This window comes from Mytilus trossulus, chromosome 4, assembly GCF_036588685.1.
Source record: "Mytilus trossulus isolate FHL-02 chromosome 4, PNRI_Mtr1.1.1.hap1, whole genome shotgun sequence".
NCBI classification, from domain to species: Eukaryota; Metazoa; Mollusca; class Bivalvia; order Mytilida; family Mytilidae; genus Mytilus; species Mytilus trossulus.
In genome coordinates this window covers 78616128-78639691 of record NC_086376.1, presented here as the reverse complement: position 1 = coordinate 78639691, position 23564 = coordinate 78616128, and the positions used below count along the sequence as shown (strand labels likewise).

General features: G+C 33.2%; 1 protein-coding gene across 1 annotated transcript; it reads left to right on the top strand.

The window, feature by feature from the left end:
- Positions 1 to 19525: 19525 nt before the first annotated feature.
- LOC134716830 (uncharacterized) lies at positions 19526 to 21906 on the top strand. The gene is made up of 2 exons (XM_063579842.1): positions 19526 to 20840; positions 21804 to 21906. Exon 1 carries the CDS (start codon positions 19526 to 19528, stop codon positions 20828 to 20830), a length of 1305 nt encoding a protein of 434 aa, XP_063435912.1. The 3' UTR covers positions 20831 to 20840; positions 21804 to 21906.
- The last annotated feature ends 1658 nt before the right edge of the window (positions 21907 to 23564 follow it).

The following is a 23564-nucleotide window of genomic DNA, read 5'->3' as shown; positions in this document are numbered from 1 at the left end:
TTAATCTCAATAATTTAGTAAATATATTTTTCATTCAAATAAAAATAGGTTTGATGCAGAACATACGTCCAAAATAATAAAACTCTAAGAGTGATAAAATATACAATTTAAACACAGCACTAGATTAAACAAAAATACATAGTTTTTTCTCTAGTTTGTTGAATTAGGTCTAGGATTTGTAACAGTTCAGTTAAACATTAACTTGTCTCGTTATATATCGTGTTTGCTTTTGAATTGAAATTTGCGAAATTTTCAACAATGTTGTTTTTTAGAATTTAAAGAATTCTTGTTCCTGAATTAATGCATAAAAGTGTCCAGAATATATTCTAAAAAATGCAGTTCCCATTATTCAAATTGAACAATTGTAATGGTATTACGTTAACGTGTAGATCATAGTATGGTCCTCAACTAATTTCTTTGAGTATAAATCTTTCTTCCTCTTCTTTCACACACTGCCCTCAATCAAACGCTGAATATCATGGTTATTTACGGGTGATTAAACGCTGGTTAACAAGTATATTGTTGATATGGTCATTTTTCACGAATATAGTCCCTAGTGTTGACAGTGGGTTACTTGCCATTTTTTTTAATACCCTTCCGAATTTATTTCTTCATGTTTAATGCCTCAAATTGCAAGTAAGGAGGAGGGGGATTACACTGTAAACAAATTTGGGTCCAGAATTTTAAAGGAAAGTAGTGATTTGGTCCAGCTGAAAAAGATTAAAAATTGACACTTCGGAAGCTGTCGAAAGATTTCAAGACGCCTAAATATAAAACTGTCCATATTTTGAGTTAGAGCCGATGAAATTTTCTATAATTTTGATATAATGTATCCCAAAAGTAGTACAACACACTGAAAAAATTTCATTGAGAAAGCGCAGGTGGGATTTTTTTTTAATTTTCATTTATGTTATAAAAGAAATGCACTACGAAATAACTGTGGTCTCGGACCAGTTACTGATGTTGATCACCTGATTATCTGAAGGGACTTAGCTGTGGTGATATTATGAGTTAGCTTGTTTTCGTCCTTGAAGGTATTTACGAAGAAGGACCACCAGGTCAGAAGAACGTGTCAGTTTAACATTCGTTTGATGCATGTCCAGGTGACATTTTCTCTATTTATACTTTTACATATTAGAAAAAATAATTGGGAATGCATTAATGGTAATCGTAAACTTATTAAGATCAATAGTTTCGGCATTCTTCTATATATCAAGAATCCCGTAAAAGTATGATGGTCTTATTAATGTGGTCCCCACATGCCATATATATTTATGCACTTTAAGTGTTTCATAGTTATGATTATAACTTTATACAATCACGAATGAACATTTTTTAAATAATGCTTGCATGTCTAATGGAATTTTACATATACAATTTTTTTTCCAAATAAAAAAAGTTGTCTGCTTTACAGAAAGATCTTTCCAAAATTTGGAACCTTGCGTATATATTAAGAAAAAAAAAACAATTGTTGACATTTTAAAGTTTTAACTACATTTAATGATTTTAAGACTTCAATCCAGTTGCCTTTTGGTTATATTTATCATTTGATCGCTGTCTTCAAGTATTATTGAAGCATACCTCACATCACACATCTAGCCAGAAATAAATAAAGTTGCTATTGATAATCTTCATGTTTTTCTTGACTAGTCTTAAAACCTTCGCGAACAACAGTATATTGTATTGTATTGTATTGACGTACTCTTGTACACTGTTGAGTCTGAGGATAATAAAACTTTGAATCTTGAATGTATTTTATTGATAGTTAAAGGTACTTTCGATTGAAACAATACCATGCTATGTTTGATGTAATGGATACTAAATTATCTCTTCATAACAAACATGTTCATTCGATTTTGATGCGTTTTGTTATTTGATTTTGCCATGTGATTACGGACTTTCCGAATTGATTATCCACTAGGTTCAGTATTTTTGTGATTTTACTTTTTTTGGAAAACAAGTTATTACAACTTATAATAATCCCTTTCCACTTTACGGGTGCGAGTGCTACCTTGTAGCGGTATTAGCCTGCTTTTTATCAAAATCTACAATGGAGTCTTTTACGTGCAAGATACATAGCTCTCTCTCTCAACACGGGTCAGCAATTTATCATCCCCTTCCGACAGACTATCAACGTTTTCGAAGACCATACCCACAAATGGTGTCAAGGAAGAGCCGAAAATAAGTCCCTGAAATGTTCTGACAGGAACGGGGATGAATCAGGAACATAAGTGTTTATAGTCTGATGCGCAAACCACTACAACACGACTCTCCTATAACTTTGAAATCACCGCAGATGAGAATCAACCCCAGAACCCCTCCCTAGATTTCCAACTAGCAGATATGCATTTGGTAATGCTTTTATCAAATCAAACTTTTATTGTTTCTTTGCTTTGTCTTTTTCAGTAAAATTAATGAGCATACAGCTTCAAGTTCAAAATAATTCAGTTAAAATTTAATTAAAACGAGGTTTATAACTTTTAGCTGCAAACGATAAAGTGTGCATTTATGAATATGCCTTACACAAAATCTTAACTTAACAGACGAAAATAATCCCAATATGATTCATTGATCTTTTACACCTTCTATAATACAGAGATCCATTTTGCTTCGCAACATGCGAAGGTTGAAATCTTGTAATTGACTCCACTATAGGCTTAACTATAAAACAGCTGATCTTTACAATTTTTTGAAATTAAAATGTTATATAGAAAACAGATTTCATGTTCATATCATGTTTGTAGTAATGTGAATTGTTGATTTAACGAAAAAAAGTGGTTCATGCCACGAAGAATAAAAATGTAGGAAACCCTGAAATCAAAGCTACTTTTTTTTCTACTTTATGTTTGCTGTTTTTACTAGGCCGCAACACTTCCTGCTGTAAACATGATATTATTCCACCTTCCTGGTTTTATGTGATATTCCCAAAACTGCATTTTTTTTTAAAATCTAAAAACATGTTTTTAAGCATAAACTTTAAATAAAATTAACAGAAAAAAATAGAGTTCCGAAAAAAATCAGGAAAAAATGGACTATCTAATTTCACTCCAACTATAGTTGTAATATAAGGATTCGATATTACACACCATTTTTGAAATAAATTATATTACTTACTATCATTAGTTCTGATTGGTTGCTTATTGGTTTTGCTAAGTTTCTATTGGTTTGAATGAGATGGTAAATTTTGAACATGCATGTCAAGAAAGGAAACATAAATTATATGCTGATGGTCTGACAGTATATGTATTAGAGATCGGAGTATACATATGTTACCATAGGAACGATATATATGTATGATATATATGTTTGTATGTTTTGTATTGTCTTGGTATCAATCCTGTAATTTTGGATTTCAAACCAATAAAAATTACCTACTTACTTACTTACTATAGGAACGCGTCGAAAGTTAAAAATATACATTTATTATTATGCATATTTTTTTAATACTAAACACTGGACACTTTGAACTTGCACAACATCACTCATTTTTTGCAAGTTTGCTGTCGTCCTTTCTTAAAGACCCCGGCCATGTAAGTAACCAAACCATGTCTATATGACACAACTGGTTTTATTCACATTGTTTCTGTGGTTTTCAAATTATCATATCATTTATGCAGTCAATACTTATAAAATACTGGCATTTCCTGATCAGTGTACTCGATGGAAACCAATATATTAAAAAAATAGCTATTTGTAAAAAGTTATTTGGTACACGATTGGTCTGCAAAAAGCACAATGCATTTCAAATCATATCAATCTTTTCTTTTTATTCTATGGATAGTTACCAGTTCAGTATTATCATGTATATCTATTATATAGTCATTTTATAAAATTTACTGTTTGCAAAACTATGTATTATTCTTAATAATAATGATGTTTTTGTCCCAGGCGGATAACACTGGCCTCACAACTTTTCTGGAATTTTTGGTCCTCGGCGATCTTCAACTTTGTAGTTGTTATAGCTTTCAAAATTTTTACATCTGAGCATAGTTTTGTGTGGACGTAGCGCGCGTCTGGCGTATACACATATAATTGTTAACCTGTTACCTTTTGATGGCCATTATCCGTTTGTTTCTCTGTCCTATATTTTTTCTCCCATTTATCTGTTTTTATATTGTAACCCTGTCGTGTAATGTTGTCATTTTAATGTTATAATTAACCATGACATTAAAGCGGGAGGCTTGGTATGCTACAAAACCAGGTTCAACCCACCATTTTTTCATAAAATGCCCTATACCAAGTCAAGAAAATGGCCATTGTTACATTAGTTCGTTTCTGTGTGCGTTACATTTCGGTGTTGTATCTCTGTTGTGTCGTAGTTCTCTTATATTTGATACGTTTCCCTCAGTTTTAGTTTGTATTTAACCAGATTTGTTTTTTCTCTATCGGTTATGAAATTTTGAACAGCGGTATACTACTGTTGCCGTTATTTATCGCCTGTCAGATTGTTCTTGCTGGAGATTGGTATATAATAATAAACCAATTATTGACAGTTTTCTTATTGTATTTCATTATCACTTCATTTCATATTCAGTTGTTTTTGCAATTCGTTTAATCACAATGACTTTTTTGAACTTGTTTTTGTCTTATTTGCAATGTTCAAAGAATTATTTTGTCATAAAATGTTGACAGTAAACACTTTATTACAAAATAGTTGTGTTTTTGTTACAAAATTACGGTCCTTTATGAAATATATGACAGATTGCCGAATAAATTGCGTAATTTATGATCTGTACAAAACCCATAACTGTTATTCTTTTAGATGAATCTTACTATTTTCTATTGAAAAAAAACACAAAAAAACAAATGCATTGATCATCTTTGGAATTTCGTCGTTTATGTATAACAAGAGCTTTCTTCCACTTTTGTATACTGATACACTCCATAACATTTTTCCCCAGCGAATATGCATTATGCTTCAACATATATTACTAAATAACGTTTCAGTGAGTTTCTAATTCTTTCAAATTTAAATTCCCAAATTGCTTTAAAAGAAACATTCAATGAAATGTGCTGCCTAATTGACATCGCGTCATGAAGTATATCATATTAAATGCTTCGACTCGTGATAGGTTGATAATGTTTTCTTGGGTAAAAGTCTGCTCTATCACCCCCTAAGCTATATATGCTATATGTGTCTACATAATGTTTAAGCACAAACATATATAGCGCTTCCCCTCCCAAAAGATGTGCCTTGAATTGAAAAGAGCAAATTTTTACAAAGTAGCCGTTTCTATCCAATAAGATTCTACGACATCTATCGTAAATTTTTAACAAACAAAAAAGTGACAGAACTTAAAATTTATTTTAAACTTAAACGACACAAATGAATGGTACACACTTGATTCTGATGTCTGATTCTGGTGATTCTGATGACGACGATGATAATTATTTTAATATTTTACAAATACAAGTAATGAAAATTGTTAGAATATATGATCTTTTACATATTAATCGGTGCAGTTTCGACTGGCTGAATTTGTTAAAGGAAACTCTTACAGGGATTAAGGAAAACAGAGAAATACGAAATCAGATACATGCTATATGTTGTATTTTGTAGACGTGTTTCTTCTTGCCGTTTCGTTTTTGTCCTTGTCGTTGTCCGTTTGTCTTCAACTTATGAGTTTTAGTCAATACCAAACTGTGATATAATATAAGTTATATAGTTCGCTACTGACCCCCTTCGGATCCATAGAGGGTTAGTTTTAATAATCTTATTACAAAATCTCAAACTATTCTAAATTCTACAAACCTTACAGATTTCTACCAATAAAAAAATGACGACAGAAAATGTATAACTTTACTACTATAATTTCAAACGGAACATTTTTAGACACTTTTTATATGTCTACTATGCAAGGCCACATGTATATTTTATGACAGAAAAAGACGACCCGAACTAATATTGTGACATACACAAGATAGTAAAACATATACAGAGATAATAAAATATGATAAGGTGATAAAAATGTACATTAGTGCATCAGCGTAGTCTTTATTTTTGTGAAAACAAAATAGTAATATACAGTTTGCAACTCCTACCAAACCAAGGTAACATAGCTTTACATATTCAACTACAGCCAAAGAAGGCACTATTTGGGACATATTCCCTGAACTCGAACCTCACAATAACATATTCAACTGCAGCCAAAGAAGGCACTATTTGGGACATATTCCCTGAAATCGAACCTCACAATAACATATTCAACTACAGCCAAAGAAGGCACTATTTGGGACATATTCCCTGAACTCGAACCTCACAATAACATATTCATGCATTACATTAAGTCACTGTTTTCAAAGATCTAGTCCTTCAGGCAATCATCCGTCAAGTACAATAAGAACCGATATTGACGTTAGCAAAGACATGATGTCATCTGGACTAGCATTCATCCGATTATCTCTTTATATGTGCAACTCGGATATTGCTCATTCCAATCATCATTCTAAAACAAGACTATTTTTTTTGCACGCAGCTTAGTGTTGATATCCAGCTACAAGAAATTACAGATTTTGTTGACTGTGTATAGCACTATCATTACCAAAAGTAAAACAGAAAACGGCTGTCATGTACGTTTTATGTTTCTGCCATTATTGAATTTGGAACTTTGTTTTATAGATCACTATAGACGGTATGGGTTTCGCTCATGGTTGAAGGCCGTATGGTGTTCTTTTGTTTGTTTATATCATCATTATCTGTTCTCTGGACTCGTGATAGCATTATTTTCTAAAAAGAAGAAGGTCTTTGGTTTGTATCCCGACCAGGTCATACCAAGACTGTAAGATCGGCGTTTGCAACTAATCGCGCGGACTCCTGCGGACTGTTACCTTATGAACTGGCATATTAAAAAATGTATGGCTCAGCGTGTCGGTGAAATACATAGCAGGGTTTATATTCATTATTATATTCTCGTTCTGAATATGTATTAAATTACCACTAGACATTAAACCCTCTTATTAATCCACCCCTTTGTTCTCTGTATGGTTGATAGTTCGAGCACTGACAAAAATCATTCCACATCCTCGTGTTTTTGTCTGTTTGATAGTTGTCTTATTGGCAATCATACCATATTTCCTTATTTTCATGTTGGTGTTGATGGTAAGCCCTGAACATACATGGTAAAGTTTATTTACAACTTTTCTAGACTCGTGAAGTGTATAATACTGTGTTGTTTAGTCTTTTGTTGAAGACCGTAGTTTAAAGGCTTTCCCCAGTATAGTGTCGTGTATTATTGTCATTTGACGTTCACACCAAAACTCATTTTACATTCATTAACAAACTTATTTAACGGAACACTTTTCTAATTGTTTATGCAATCATGTCAACAGGTTAGATGACCCAATCTGTAAAAATGGCGCCTGAAATAAAAAATAAAAGCAAAAAAATACACAAGATAACATACGACTGAGGTAACCTCATAACAGACTAGCAAATGAGTAACCAACAAAATAGAAGTTATACCAAATTACTGACCATTATACGGTGTAACAACCTTTATATGATTCATATATTAATATCCACTTATATACAAAATGGACCTATAAATCAATATTGTCACGTTTCTGTGTATATTTGTATATTTATTCTCTGATTCATCAGTTACTGTATATATACATTATTTGTGAATAAGCAGTTTGATTTCCTGGTAACTTATAGGTCTTCTCCATCTGTACTAAAATCCTTACCCTACTAAAGTTAACTACTTCAGAACTGCCGGTCTACCGCCAGTGGCGGATGCAGGAATTTTCGAAAGGGGCCCCAGGCAAAAGGGGGGGGGGTGCAAAACATATGTCCCGATTCAAATGCATTGATCGGCCAAAATAAGGGGGGGGTGCGCACCCCTGGAACCCCCCTCTGGATCCGCCACTGACCGCCGTTTTACTTTTAAGATATTAACAACAAGCGTAAATATCATTCTTTATCTGGTATTTTTTTTTAGGGATTATGATAAATAATCTCGTCAAGATGTCGTTTTATGAAATTGCATAACTTTTATATCATGATTTTCAATAATATATGATCCAATCGCTGGTAGACCTTCACCTAAATTACTGACAAATAGTATATTGGCGTAAACTACATACAATCATTTGGACTAACGCCCTCTTGATGTATCTAATATAAAAAAAAAAAAGGTTTTAGAAGGTATGCACTAGACAATCACATGTCTATGATTTGATTGAAAAGATAATGAAGACATTCGGGACTTTTATTTAGTGATTTTTTAAAGAATAAAACAGAAACCATTCGAATCGTCTTCAAATTAAGAAACCTCGCGGTGTTCAAGTTGTTATATAGCTTTCATGAATTTTAAACAGACTTGCTTCCTCATTGTCAGAAATGTAATATTGCATAAGGAATAAGCTTCAAAATGTTTTAGAAATTGGGTACAACAAAGAAATTTCATTGTCTCGTCTTTTAAGTGCAGCTAGTAAAATTTCCAGTTGCTGGCATAACAACGATTAATATTGAGAATAGAAATGGGGAATATGTCAAAGAGACAACAATCCTATCAAAGAACAAACAACAGCGAATGGATACTTTACTTTGTCAGTGCGCAGTCAAATACTGGACACAAGACATTCATAACGTGTTGTATTAATTTTGTACAGCACTAGATCAGTACCGCTGCTTGAGGACTTTTAATCATAAACGATATATTTAACTCATTGTTGTCAGTACTTCGGTAATTGAGTTTTCTAAAACTGTCTTTATAAATTTATAGATGATCAGAAGAAAAAAGGTTTCAGTCAACTACCTTTGTCAAAGTTGATCTCCGATAGATTTGGCTTTCATTGTTATGTTCTGTTTTGTCAAATATAGATCTTCGGTTTCAGTATCTGTTCTTTTATACAAGCATTCGGCTTTGATAAAGGAAGATATGGAAAAGGGTTTCGGACGCATGAAATTCATAATGCGTTGTTCATTTTTATAACAAGACAAATGTTGTTGTGGCGCTGCAACACACTTGGTATTACAGAAAAAAATTTGACTTCTTTGAAAAGGTTAAACTGAATGATTTAAAGCCATTTTGTAATCTGTACTTTAAAGTTGTCTGGTATTTTATGCAAAATTAATAATAATAAAATGAATTTTATCAAAAACAGCAATCTCTGACTTTTCAATTCGTTTTGATATTCCATTTTTTTAATCTGTCTCTTTTTTTTAGTCTATCTCAATTTGTTTTTCAAAACAAAGGAGAAAAGTAAAACTATCACATCTCGTAATACTGATTATAGTGATGTTTCATTTTACGAATTTACCACGAAGGTAACCCCTGAACATTTATAGCTGCGACCTTTATATCCGGTATACCTATTTTAGTCATTGACACTTAACAGAGAACTCACAAGTCACTGACCATTCATCTTTTGTGTAAGAAAGAGGGCATGGTGGTGTTGTTTGATTTTAAATTTCTGAAGAAAAAATCTAATAATATATAATATATAGCTTATTAATTAATTAAACGTTTTAATGGTACCAAACCTCCCCTTTTCTGAAACAATAGTATAACATAACAACATAGAAATACACACTATAAAATATCAATTGGAAGGCCTTACTTAATGAAAAATATAAATGTTCCATATTAATTAACAGAACATGTCAATTTTCGGAGCTCTAAAAGTTTTTAGAAAAAACTGAAAATTAGGAAAATATATGTTGGGTCTTCCAATGTTTCTACATTGAAACATGAAGATGCAGAAAATACCTTAATGATGACCATATCATATTTGAGAATTGAACACGCATAAGTCACTGGAGAAAAGCATTGCATACACATCAATAATCTCATGATTGTGACCTAATATTTCCCCCCAAAATCCTTTTGAAATCTCATTGATTACTGTATCCCAGAAGTTAAAGTATTTATGCTTAATACCCTTCTTATGCCCCCTAAAAATATAACTGACAGGTTAAACTTGATGACTCGTAAAAGCAAATAATATTATCTTTACAGCATCTATTTTCATAAAAAGCGACAGAAGAAATAGAAAATACACATTGAACGAAACAAAAACTTTCGAGTAAGGTGTAAACATAAAAAAAAAACTACACTGTTCATTCATTTAAGGATTGAACTCACTTTCAATTCTTCCTACAGAAAGAAAAGAATAAATAAAAAAAAATATTCATCAAATTTGGGCACATAGCATACAAACAATATCATTTTAAACAACAATAAAATATGCAATACACAGACAATAAATATGTATCATGTGTAATAAAAAAAACAATAATTTTTACCAAAGCCACGATACAAACTTTCAGAACGCCATTCCAAATGAGACAACCTATAGGTATACAAATATAAGCATACATAGCAGATAATAAAAAGCAGAGGGAGAAAGAGCAATGGAAATGTAAAAACAAATTATATAATGTCAAACGTGCCTTTTTATGGTAAGCAAGTAACATTGTTGAACTCGATGTTATAATTTGAAATAAGTGATCTTTGTCAAAAACATGTGATAACTGAGCCGACATGATGCACCGTATGTTACTCTAAAAACCAAATACTAGTATTGAACATCTAAAAGCATCAAAAAGCATATAAAGCAACAATCCTTAGGAATATATTTTTACCTCATCGTATCTCAGCTGTTGTCAAAAAAAAATTATACATAAGTTGTAACTGTTTACATAAATCACAAAAAACTGACATTTACGCTTGATATTACGAAAAAATAATAAATAAAGATTTACTTAAGATAGATAATAATGTTCCGAAAGTAACACACCGTCAGCTAACTTGTCATTTGTCCCTAACACCAACTAATCATTTGCCGTCTATAAATGAAGTTTGTGTAGTTCTTTAAACTTTGTTTTTGACACCTTTTTGCCAAGTGTTAAACTGACATTGATGATTGAGCGTCTTTGGTGTCCTCGCTACACCACACACATTATTAAAGAAAGACACGATTGAAAAAAAAGTGTGTAAACGGGTAAGGGGTTGTGTTTGTTCTAAACGACTTATACTTTCTACATCCAAGAACATCGTCCTCCGTTTACTTGTATCTCAGTTTTCTCAGCGCAACCAAGTGATGATTCGACTTCCAAAGTAAAATATCATCAATTTTATTTGAAAGGACGTTTGCATTGATTGCAGATGTTTGTTAGCCTTTATCGAATTTAATCACATTTTGTTCAGATTCTGATCGATTCAGAGCTTGACATGATATTGACACATGTCAATTATTATGTTTTCCGTAAGTTTTATAGTCTTGTTGATCTGAATTAACACTTGATTTGAGTATTAAAAATACTGTAAACAGTATGATAACCTTCATATATCTCTTTATGTTTTGTTTGTGTTTAATATCAAAACATTGACAGAAGAAACCAATTGGACTATCACACATCGCATTTAGAAATGATCGAAGCCTGAAAAATTTCTACCAAAATTGTGTTGAATAAGGATGCAACACATTACTCAAACTACAGGCACTTGTAGGAAAAGTCCTGTATGAAAGGACTGCACAACATGTTACCTGAAGGTGAAGACTGTCCATGTTTCTGAAGGAAAGGAAAGGAATACGCAACATATTGCCCGTATGACTGCTTTATATTTTGTATGTAGGGAAAGGAATGGTCCAAATATCTTTAATATATGTGTAACTTTATCTGTCTTCCCGAGCCTGTACTTATTCTTCGAAGTTACGTTAAGTAATTTAGTCGTATTAATGTACACAAATATATAGGGAGGTCTTATATATGACAAATTTATCGACTCTGCACAGGTGTGATACTGTAAATCTATAGGACAATTTCATCAAATACTGATAATCATGTCTCTAAAATTTACTATAGCAAATCAACATCGAATTACATGTATACTTAAAACTTATCAGTCTCTGTTTGGACCTTTTCCCAACAGATTGACAGAAAAATGTCATGCACAGGCCTAACCACTTTTAGGTGATTTTTCTGAATGCGCGTATGGGCAGGATTTTTGGGCAATAACATTGGTATCGTTATATGTATTGTAAGCACGGCTTAATCCAGCACATACATTTTCAAACCTACATCTATATAAGAAAAACAACCTTTTAAGCTGTAAAATCGCTTACAAATTTTCATTACTGCCTGGTGTATGGGATGAATTATGTATAACATATGATTTTTGGAAGTGTTAAATGTTTTGCCATCGTTTCTTGAAGTAAGTACACAGATTATAAAAGAGGGACGAAAGATACCAGAGGGACAGTCAAACTCATAAATCGAAAATAAACTGACAACGCCTGTCTAAAAAGGAAAAAGACAAACAGACAAACAACAGAACACATGATACAACACAGAAAACTAAAGAATAAGCAACGCGAACCCCATCAAAAACTAGGGGTGATTTCAGGTGCTCCGGAAGGGAAAGTAGATCCTGCATCACATGTGACACTCGTCGTCTTGCTTGTGTCATAAAAAATCCGGTAAATAGTCTAATTTGGTAGATGACATTCATGAAAGGGAAGGGGATTGTAGTTACGAATTAAGGAATATATCCAATATCATTTGTGAAACGGGTATTTCATAACGGTCAACCAACTCGTTGTAGTGTCCAATAAATTTACGAAGGGATGATTTCAACTTCACCATTTGGAAATTTTGGTTTAATAGCTTCCTTGTAAGCAGCAACCCTCTATCAAGAAAAGCATGATAGGAAATGCTAAAGGATATTGCTAACTTCTTATCTTTCTTGCTAAGAAGTTCCTGTATGAAGTAAGCCTCATAATAATAAAGAAACAAATCGACTAGAAGAGGGACACAATTGGCTCCCAGTAGACTTGAAAACAACGTCGATGCGTCTGACGAAATATTTTTCTCAGACAAGCATGCTCTTCCTCGACAGGAGCATTAAACAACATACGGAACAATATACCATAATAATTAACAATACACCACGAAAAGTAAATTCAAAACAATTTGTGTATCTTTCCATGCAAGTGTTTTACTATAGAGTAACTGTATGGCACTGAATTTGCGGAGCTTTAGCAGCTTTTGTATTACTACAACTAATGATAGCTAAGTTTCATAAATGTCTGCCAACGGTTATGACTGCTTGGTCTGTGACTGTTTGATAACTTCTGCATATTCATTATTTCTTCGAACTTGAACTAGACTATCATTTGCTAGTACGCCAAAAAAATCAGATAAAACTGTGATGCAAAGAGTTATGCAATTGCCGCCAAAATAGCAGTATCGGAGTCATCTACTATGACAGTCTCTTACATCGCCCGCACAACCAGTCTTTGTTGATCTATAGGTATCTTGGATTTCGTAAGGTCTTTATAACACACGAGAAATAACGCTGTTGCTGAGTAATATTTGAGTTTTGTCATATTTGGAACATGGAAGAAATTAATTGACTTTGATGTTGTAAATCTCTTCATCTTTGGAGGTTCAACCAAAAAAGATAAAGAACTGGATCTTCCATTACTGCACTGGATATCTAAACTACATAAGTTTCCTTAAACACATCGGTATATTACTGGGTCTTTCAAGTGCCCACGAAACCTCTTTCTGAATTTTTTTAACAACCATTTCATAAGCAATCAAAAACGGACTGAAAAGTTATTGTGAAACTGTATATTCTAGAGGTGGCGTGAATCAGATGTGGAAACTAAAAAATAAATCCAAAGATCTTTTAGATAACAAAAAATCAAAGACACTTTCATATTTCAATAGTATTTAAACATTTGACTTTTCTGTCCTTTAAAAAGGTTTTGGCACTCACACCACATCTTCCCATATCTAATTACCCATTCCAAGCTAAAAGACAAACTAACAGTCGTTATTGCTTTGTTTCATAAAAAAGAATGGCCAACGTAGAAATAATCATCTTGTCTTTAATAGGGAAGGATAAATCCTACTCTGTAAAGAAACACACTGATTCAAATAAAAAATTCTCTTAAACTGACATTATCCAGATGCTTGATGTCTAAATTGACAACATATTTTGTTTGGAGGACGTGTTTTTCAACAGACTGTCGGTATTCCAATGGGATCCAAATTGCCCCTCTTTTTGTCGACTTGTTTCTTTATAATTATGAGGCTGATTTCATAAGGAACTTCTTAGGAATAAAGAGAAGAAGTTAGCAATATTTCTTAACTTTACTTTTCGCTATATAGATAATGTTCTCTCACTAAGTAATTAAAAAAATTGGTGACTATGTTGAACGCATCTTTCCAATCGAACTAGAGGTAAAGAATATCACAGATGCAGTTTAGTCTGCCTCATATGTTGACTTACACATAAAAATTGAGGGTCGGCTGAAAACAAAACTTTACTACAAAAGAGATGATTCAGCTTCCCAATTGTGAACTTTTCATTTCTATGTAGCAACATTCCAGCAACGCCTGCATACGGAGTATATAGCTCCTAATTGAAATGATATTCCCGGGCTGGTATTTCCTATCATGATTTCCTTGATAGAGGGTTGCTGCTCACAAGGAAGCTTTTAAACCAAGAGTTCCAAATGGTAAAGTTGAAATTACCACTTCGTAAATTTTACGGACGCCATCACGAGTCGGTTTACCGTTATAGAATAACCGTTTCACAGATGATATTGGATATGTTCCTTATGTCGTAACTAACTACAATCCCCTTCCTTTTTCACGAATGTGACTTACCGAGTTAGACAATCAACCGGATTTGCAATATCATGTGCAACACGACAGGTGCCACATATGGAGCAGAATATGCCTATCCTGCCGAGGCACCTGTAATCACCCCAGCTTTTTTAGGGTTCTTGTTGCTTAGTCCTTAGTTTTCTATGTTGTGTCTTGTGTACCATTATTTGTCTATTTGTCTTTTTCTTTTTTAGACACGGCGTTGTCAGTTTATTTTTCGTTCTATGAGTTTGACTGTCTCTCTGGTATCTTTCACCCCTCTCTCGTGCTGTCAATGTTTGTCAACAGGGATAATGTATACTTAATTTGAACATATTCTTAAATATCCTTGTGCTATACGACAAACACGTTCTGACTTCCGACATCTGGTACAGCACAATGTCTTTAATCATACTATCGTAAACGTTAAAACCATTGCAGAAAATATATAGGTGCCGACTTGGAATTTCAGTGATGTGAGAGTTTACCCCTCAATGTGACATTTAGATGAAGAACATCATTAAAAGCGCTGCTTCTTTGCTTTTTGTGCATTTTGTAGTTGTTGTTGCTGTGCATGTAATGATTTTATGTCATAGATAGATACCCCATACTCTTTTTTTTTCAAAAAAAAAATAAAAAAAAAAAGAATTAAGCAAATTATGAACTTTAATCCTGCTTTCAGAGACAGTATTCATGTTTTATTTAGTATTTGCATACTTAAGTTATGTTGTTTTGCATCTGAGATATGGATTAGAAATGTGTTTTACTTATTGATTTTCACCCGAGAAGAAGAACTAAAAACACTATGTTAATCTCATGTTTATATGCCTCATGCCTGTATCATATCAGAAACATCTTTATTGGTGGTCTTTATTTATGTCTCACTGTTCAGCACATATAAATGCGTAATTCTGAATGTCTTAATTGAATAAATTGTTTAAGAATCGTTGAAGAATTTAATTATCATAGTAGGTCTTGTAAACATGGTTAAATATATGCATAACCAGTTAAATTTCTCTGTTTAACAAAACTTTGAAATTTTGAAATACTAAGGCTATTCTTCCTCAGGAATATATTACCGTAGCTGTATTTGGCAAACTTTTATGAATTTTTGGTCCTCAAAGCTCTTCAACTTCGTTCTTTATTTGGCCTTTTTTAACATTTTTGGATTCGAGCGTCACTGATGAGTCTTTTGTAGAAACGCACGTCTGCTGTAAGTGTAAAATTTTAGTCCTAGTATTTATGATGAGTTTATTTATTATTTATCATGTCATATTTGTTTAGTATTGCGTAGTACGGGTGCTGCAGTCTTACTGATATATTACTAAGATGTATCGTTTTTTTTTTATATTCATGAGAAATCACAGTAGTTTGGTTCCAGTATAATCTGGTTTTATTATCATACAAATATATATGCTGACAATACACTAAAGCCAAATTTCAAAACGCAAAGTCAGACACCTTTAACATACAATGTTGAACATCATTGCACAATGAAATAATTATATAAATAGTAGAATAGTCGTAATCAAAAACTGACAATTATTTATACATATGTTTCCTTTGATAATGAAGCATATGATTTTATGTCCATAATAAGGTGATTTGATGGTCCTAACACCAAATATATTACCATACTTTATTGGTCTAGTGTCGCTTCTACTCATGATGAAGATAAATAGACATCTATATATTAACATATTCATAAGTTTTGATGATTTTTGTGAACTAATGCATAACCTTTAATACTGCAAGTTATGGTCAAGATATAAATAAGACCCATACTTACTTTTTCGTCAGTCAGACAGTAAGCGGGTGTTGCCATAGTTAACTTAGGTAAGGACGTTTCCTTTTTTTAAGTAATGTTGTCTGTGGGAATAATATTTGTGTCAGTTGAAACGGCAAGGAATACACAATTATTAAAATATAAACTTTTACATTTTCTATCATTTATCGTAAAACAAAACATTTCTATTAATAAGTATTGCAATATGCATTTTTTTTAAATGAATTATCAGTATTTAGTTCTAATATAATCTTAAAGCAATCCTAATTCTAGCTCACTTTTAAATTATAGTTTTTCATGTGTGACGTCATGCTGTTTCTAAATTTCATAAATTCAAATGTGGCATAACGTTTGCCTTTTCGCCATCGTATGTGACGTCATTTTTTTTTTAATTGCGTTGACGCCTGGACTGATTCTGGTGTGTCTATGCTGTATTGAACTTGGCATCATGTATTCGGGTTTAGTTTTCTGTAATAAGTTAATACTTCAGTTTCATTATGAATATATCTTTCACATTCATTTGTTAAAATTTACTGTTTGCAATAGCATGCATCGTTCTATATAATAATGTTCTTATCCCGGGCATAAAAACAATGCCGTATTTGGCAAAACCTTTTCAACTTTTGATCTTCAGTGCTGTACAACTTTGTACTTTTTTTCACTTTCGATCTTGTATATCGGGGCGTTATGTATTCGGGTTTAGTTTTCTGTAATTAGTTAATACTTCAGTTTCATTATGTATATCTCTTTCACATTCATTTGATAAAATTTACTGTTTGCAATAGCATGAATTGTTCTATATAATAAGAATGTTCTTATCCCGGGCATACAAACAATGCTGTATTTAGCAAAACCTTTTCAAATTTTGATCTTCAGTGCTGTACAACTTTGTACTTTTTTCACTTTCGATCTTTTATATCTGGGCGTCACTGGTGCGTCTTGTGTGGACAAGACGCGTTTTTGGCGTATTGGATTTTAAACCTGATGCTTTTTGTTATCTATTTTGGCGTATTGGATTTTAAACCTGATGCTTTTTGTTATCTATTTTGGCGTATTGGATTTTAAACCTGATGCTTTTTGTTATCTATTAATCATGCTTTTTATTTTGTCTAATATGTTCTCCTTTTTATTTGTATTGTAGTCCTGTAATATTATGTTGTCATTTCGATGTTATATTTAACTTTGCCATTAAAGTGCGAGGTTTGGCATGCCATAAAACCAGGTTCAACCCACCATTTTTATTCCCCTTTAAAAGTGTCCTGTACCAAGTCAGGAAGATGGCCATTGTTATAATATTGTTCGTTTCTGTGTGTGTGTTGCATTTTAATGTTGAGTCGTTTCTGTTTTCTCTTATTTTTGAGATAAGACGTGGCACGGTACTTGTCTATCCCATATTCATGTATTCGGTTTTGATGTTATATTTGTTATTCTCGTGGTGTATTGTCTGTTGGTTGGTCCGTTTCTGTGTGCTGTTGCGTTTCGGTGTTGTGTCGTTGTTCTCCTCTTATATTTAATGCGTTTCCCTCAGTTTTGGTTTGTTGCCCCGATTTTGTTTTTTGTCCATGGATTTATGAGTTTTGAACAGCGGTATACTACTGTTGCCTTTATTTATATACAATATTAGTTCAATGTTAGAAAAATATAAACATTTTGTATGTATGAGGCTGAGAAACTGGCGAAGGGCGAGGTTTTACCGATCCCTTCCCAAGTTTTGTGCCGAATACAAAAATTATATTTTAATGCCATTGATCTAATATTGTTTTTATACTGCAATTTAATTTAAACCATTGATTGCTATATAAATTGTAACACAGACGTATGTTCATTCCTTAATGAACCCCTGATGCTGGAAAAGTGTTCCATAATGAAATTGACATTGCACAAGCTGTGTTACTTTATTTAGGCATTAACACAACTAGTTGCAGTATAAACCAGTATTTGTGTAAAAAGAAAAGTAAATTGTGAATAAACTATTTCAGATGAGGTCAGTCAAAGTTGTCATATGTCCTATTTGGTATAATTTGGAAAGATAGAAAGTGTTAAGAGATATATGAAGAGGTTTCGATATATATATTGGCAACAATATGAACCTTTCATTTGGTGTGTGTTTAAATTTTGGGAGGGAGCATATTTTAAACTAATTGCTAGATTCTAAATTTCTATTTTTCAGAAGAAATTAAAAAAAATAATAGTTTGTTTTTACTGAACATTGGGAAATTGAATAATATTTATTGAAAAAAATATTGTTCTGTTCGTCATGAAAACTATAATTTTGATTTATTTCTTTTAATTAAAAAAATACACCATATAAAAAACAAACAAACAACGAAACCCCATCACCACTAAATATAAAAGTTGGTGCTACAGGTAAACAACGTGGAATTCACGGAGGATTATAATATTACGAATATAATATGAATAAAAGGCGATATGTGGGGTTACGTCAATGATATATACTACATGCATAGATACACAAAATAGTTAGCTTCTGAAAAATATATTTTATTGGTATTTTGTCGATGGTATGGCTAATAGAGTGTTAAACATCACGGTATAAAACAAGTAAATCCTTGGATCATATCGGTAAACAATCATAGATACGTGTATATGTGTTTTTACAGTTTTTTTTCAATGAAGTATACAACATACATCCATTTTTAAGAAATTTTGCCCGTAATATTTTGGTATGTATGGATAGTATCCTTGCGAAGAAGATAGTTACAATGCTCACATTTATTTCTAATCAAATATTTTTTGGTGAATTATTTATAAACTAATTTATAAAACGTTAAATGTTGAAATAAACAGATACATGTTACATGCATTATAAAATGAAGATGTGATTGGGGTAAAACTTGGGTTAAAGTGGTAGTTCGTGTACAGTTAAGACATAATCTATGTTTCAAGGTCTAATATTTCAATTTGGAAATTTTGATGACATCTAAGTAAAAGTAAAATTCACTAATATAATTTGATAATTTGATTAATATCTTAAATTCTCAAGTCAGATACATGCTTTTGTCATATCGTTTACTGATTAATTGCAAATTTATCCTGGCATTCACTTTCCTCATTAGATCATTATGAATTAATAAAATATGACATTTGTTTTACAGGGAAACATTTGATTTAAAATGGTCCCATTATTTGTTGCATTTTTGATAGCCACTGCTCAGGCAAGTGGATATGGCGGCTATAACAGTGGCTATGGCAGTGGAGGTGGAGGTGGAGTAGTTACGGTTGTCAGAGGAGGTGGTGGTGGCGGAGGAGGAGGAGGAGGTGGTGGTGGCGGAGGAGGAGGAGGATACGGAGGAGGATATGGAGGATATGGATCAGGCGGTTATGGAAAAACTGGCGGCTATGGATATGGCGGCGGCTATGGTGGCGGTAATGTCATGGTTGTCAGTGGAGGTCATGGCGGTTATGGTAATCAAGGATACGGATCAGGCAGTGGATATGGATCAGTAAGCACTTACCTTCCAGTCGGATCCAAAGGTGGTAGCTTGAATCTTGGAGGAGGATTTGGAGGAGGAGCGTATGGAGGAGGATACGGAGGAGGATATGGAGGCGGAATCGGAGGAGGATATGGAGGAGGATATGGAGGCGGAATTGGAGGAGGAGGTGGAAAAGGTGGAGTTGTTGTTGTAAGTGGCGGAGGAAACGGCGGCAATGGTGGATATGGAGGAGGATACGGAGGAGGATATGGCGGTGGATATGGAGGTGGATACGGAGGAGGATATGGTGGTGGTGTTGTTGTCAGTGGTGGTGGAGGTGGAGGATATGGTGGAGGATACGGAGGAGGATATGGTGGAGGAATTGGCGGAGGAATTGGAGGAGGAGGTGGCAAAGGTGGAGTTGTTGTCGTAAGTGGTGGAGGACACGGCGGTAATGGTGGATATGGAGGTGGATATGGAGGAGGATACGGAGGAGGAACTGGAGGAGGTGGAAACGGTGGAGCTATTGTCGTAAGTGGTGGAGGACACGGCGGGAATAGTGGATACGGAGGTGGATACGGTGGTGGATATGGAGGTGGATATGGAGGAGGATATGGAGGAGGAATTGGAGGAGGAATTGGAGGAGGCGGAGGAAAAGGTGGAGTTGTTGTTGTAAGTGGTGGAGGTTACGGCGGTAATGGTGGATACGGAGGCGGATATGGTGGTGGATATGGAGGCGGATATGGCGGAGGATACGGAGGTGGATATGGCGGTGGATACGGAGGAGGAAACGGAGGCGGATTCGGAGGAGGATTTGGCAACGGCGGTGGAAAAGGTGGAGTTGTTGTTGTAAGTGGCGGGGGACACGGCGGCAATGGTGGATATGGAGGAGGATATGGCGGTGGATACGGAGGAGGATATGGAGGAGGATATGGCGGAGGTGTTGTTGTCAGTGGTGGTGGAGGTGGTGGACTTGGAGGAAAAGGTGGTTACAAGTCATATTAAACAGCTTCAGGTAATTATCTCTACTGTTCATTGTCTTATACAACAAATAAAAAGGAATTGAGGGAAACCTAAGGGACATTCAAAACGCGTAAGTCGAAGAGAGAGTGATAACGCCACGCCCCCTTATAAATGACGAAAAGACAATCAAGTGCACAAAAACACTCCACCAAAACTAAAAGCTGAACAATAAGAACTGCACTAAATACAGGGGTGATTTCAGTCATCCTAGTAACAGTGGTAAATCCTTCTCCACATGCTACGGTCGTCGTGTTACTCATGTAAAATACGTCGAAAACTTATTTAGCATTTAAGCGATATAAAAAATGTGCATGATATGCAATGGTATCGTTTTAAAGAAGAATACATCTTTAAAAGTCAAAATGTTGAATTGTTAATCGGACCCCTTAGTTTAGAAATGTGCATATAATCTAAATGACTTGTCAATTCCTTTATGCTAAGTACATATCACTAGTAATTACAACTGACACTGTGAAACCCTGAGTCAAAACAATAAATAAACATGAGAAATCATAAATATATATAAAGGAAAAATACTCATACAACTACGTATGTATCGGCGTTGAAGACCCACAAAAAAAAATCAAGATTCGCCGTATATACCACTGATGGTTAATTGTTTTGTGTTTTTGGCAAAATAGATATATAAAAATAGATATATACTGTTACATTCTTTTATTTAAACCTAAAGTTATTGTACTAAATTAAAACAATACATTTCAAATATAATGTTATGTAATGTAATATAACAAATATCCAACCAGAACAACTTCCTTTAAACTACAAATTGTATAGTGACATATATATTTATAGTTTTATATCAAATTTGTTAATTTAAGTGAAAAAAAAACCCAACCAAACCAATACAAGCTGGCCAAATACTTATTCACTAAATAATATAACTGATGAATATCTCATATTTTATAAAACCATAATTTGCATTATTATATTTCAGAAGCAGAATACATACATCAAACCGATGAAGATCTACACTCGCCCGCTCATTTTGTACATATATTTAAATCGTTACTGTCATAATAAAACAATGTTCTTTGTTATTCTTCTGTTTTGGTGTTTATTGCATCCCTCTCTCTCTCTCTCTCTCTCTCTCTCTCTCTCTCTCTTGAATGCTCCTTTTTGTAACTTCATTGGGGTGTAAAAGCGTTGACCGAAGAACAGTTTGTTTCCGCGCGCTACAGTTTAAAAATGTGCGCACAGTCAACGCTTTTACAACCCTATGAATTTTAAAAAAGAAGCATTCAATACTAATAATTACTTTCTTAACTATAACTATGAAAACACGAATTTTATAATTGTTTTATTTAATTCACCTGTGCACTTTATTGTGGCACCACGTGTTATCATGAATGAATTTTTTTATTGAGTAATGCAATTACTTACGGAACATGTGATGTGCAGTTAGCCAATCAGAATAAAGTATCATAATGAAACATACATCTAATGTAATTATACAGTTTGTAATAATGAATAAGAATAAGAATAAGAATACGAATAAGAATAAGAATAAGAATACAAATAAGAATAAGAATAAGAATAAGAATAAGAATACTTTATTAATCCGATTAAGGACCCTTGCGGTTTTTAAATTTCATACAATGATTACAATGATTTGTGTTATAACAATGAAATAATAAAATGAAATGCATGATAATAGAACACTGAACAGTTGTTGCATGCACATGGAAGAGAAAGTAATATGAGAGACAATCAATTTCTGTAAGGTTTTTTCCCCTTTAAACAGTTATGGTGTTTTGAGCTGCATAAAAAAAATGCAGCCCCAACTGATTAGATATAGAGGTATTTTTCTCCCAGGTACACACAGCAATCAATTACTAGATATTTATGTATACAATTATATTTCTTTCACATTTGCCAGAATTTGATAAGCACCTTAGAGATTTGACTGCAGTTTATTAATGCATATATAAGCATTTACATATTGAATAGGAATACAACCACAAAGGTAAGAAGAATAGACTTGTGCAATATATGGAACAAAACATCGACACCATGGCAAAGCATTCACATATCTTCTGATCCCAAGCATATATATGCATATATTATATATGAATATAATGTACATTTGTATCCATATGGCTTGAGGGCATACATAAATCAACATAGTAATTTTACAATACATCATACAGAAAAAAACCAACAAAAGAACAAAACATTATTTACATATATGTATCTATTATGCAGTTGTTGAGTCCACCCTCCTCAGTGACCATGACTTTTTAACAAATGAAGCAGCATACAGCATAATTGACGGACAAGAAAGACATAACACCAATTTGATACAAAGAATTGGTTTGGAAGTTTATACCTCCCAATAACTTATTATTCGTAAATTTAACAGACCCATTACGAGTTTGTTGACCGTTATGGAATAACCGTTTCACAAATGATATTGGATATGTTCCTTATGTTGTAACTACTATTCCCTTCCTTTTCATGAATGTGACCTACCGAATTAGACATTTTATAGGATTTGTAATAGCATACACTAAAAAAATTTACTCACGTTTTTGTGGTACATTTCTACCCTCGTATATATCATTACTGTTCGACAAGACAGAAAACTGGTAATGTTATACATTCTGTTTGTTCAGTACTGTTTATTATTATACAAAAACGGTACATTTACTAATTCTATAAATTCAGTACTGATTTTGACAGTATTGTTTCAGTACTG

Excerpts from the sequence above, each read along its gene's own strand:
- LOC134716830 (XM_063579842.1), top strand. The coding sequence starts at position 19,526 with ATGGTCCCATTATTTGTTGCATTTTTGATAGCCACTGCTCAGGCAAGT.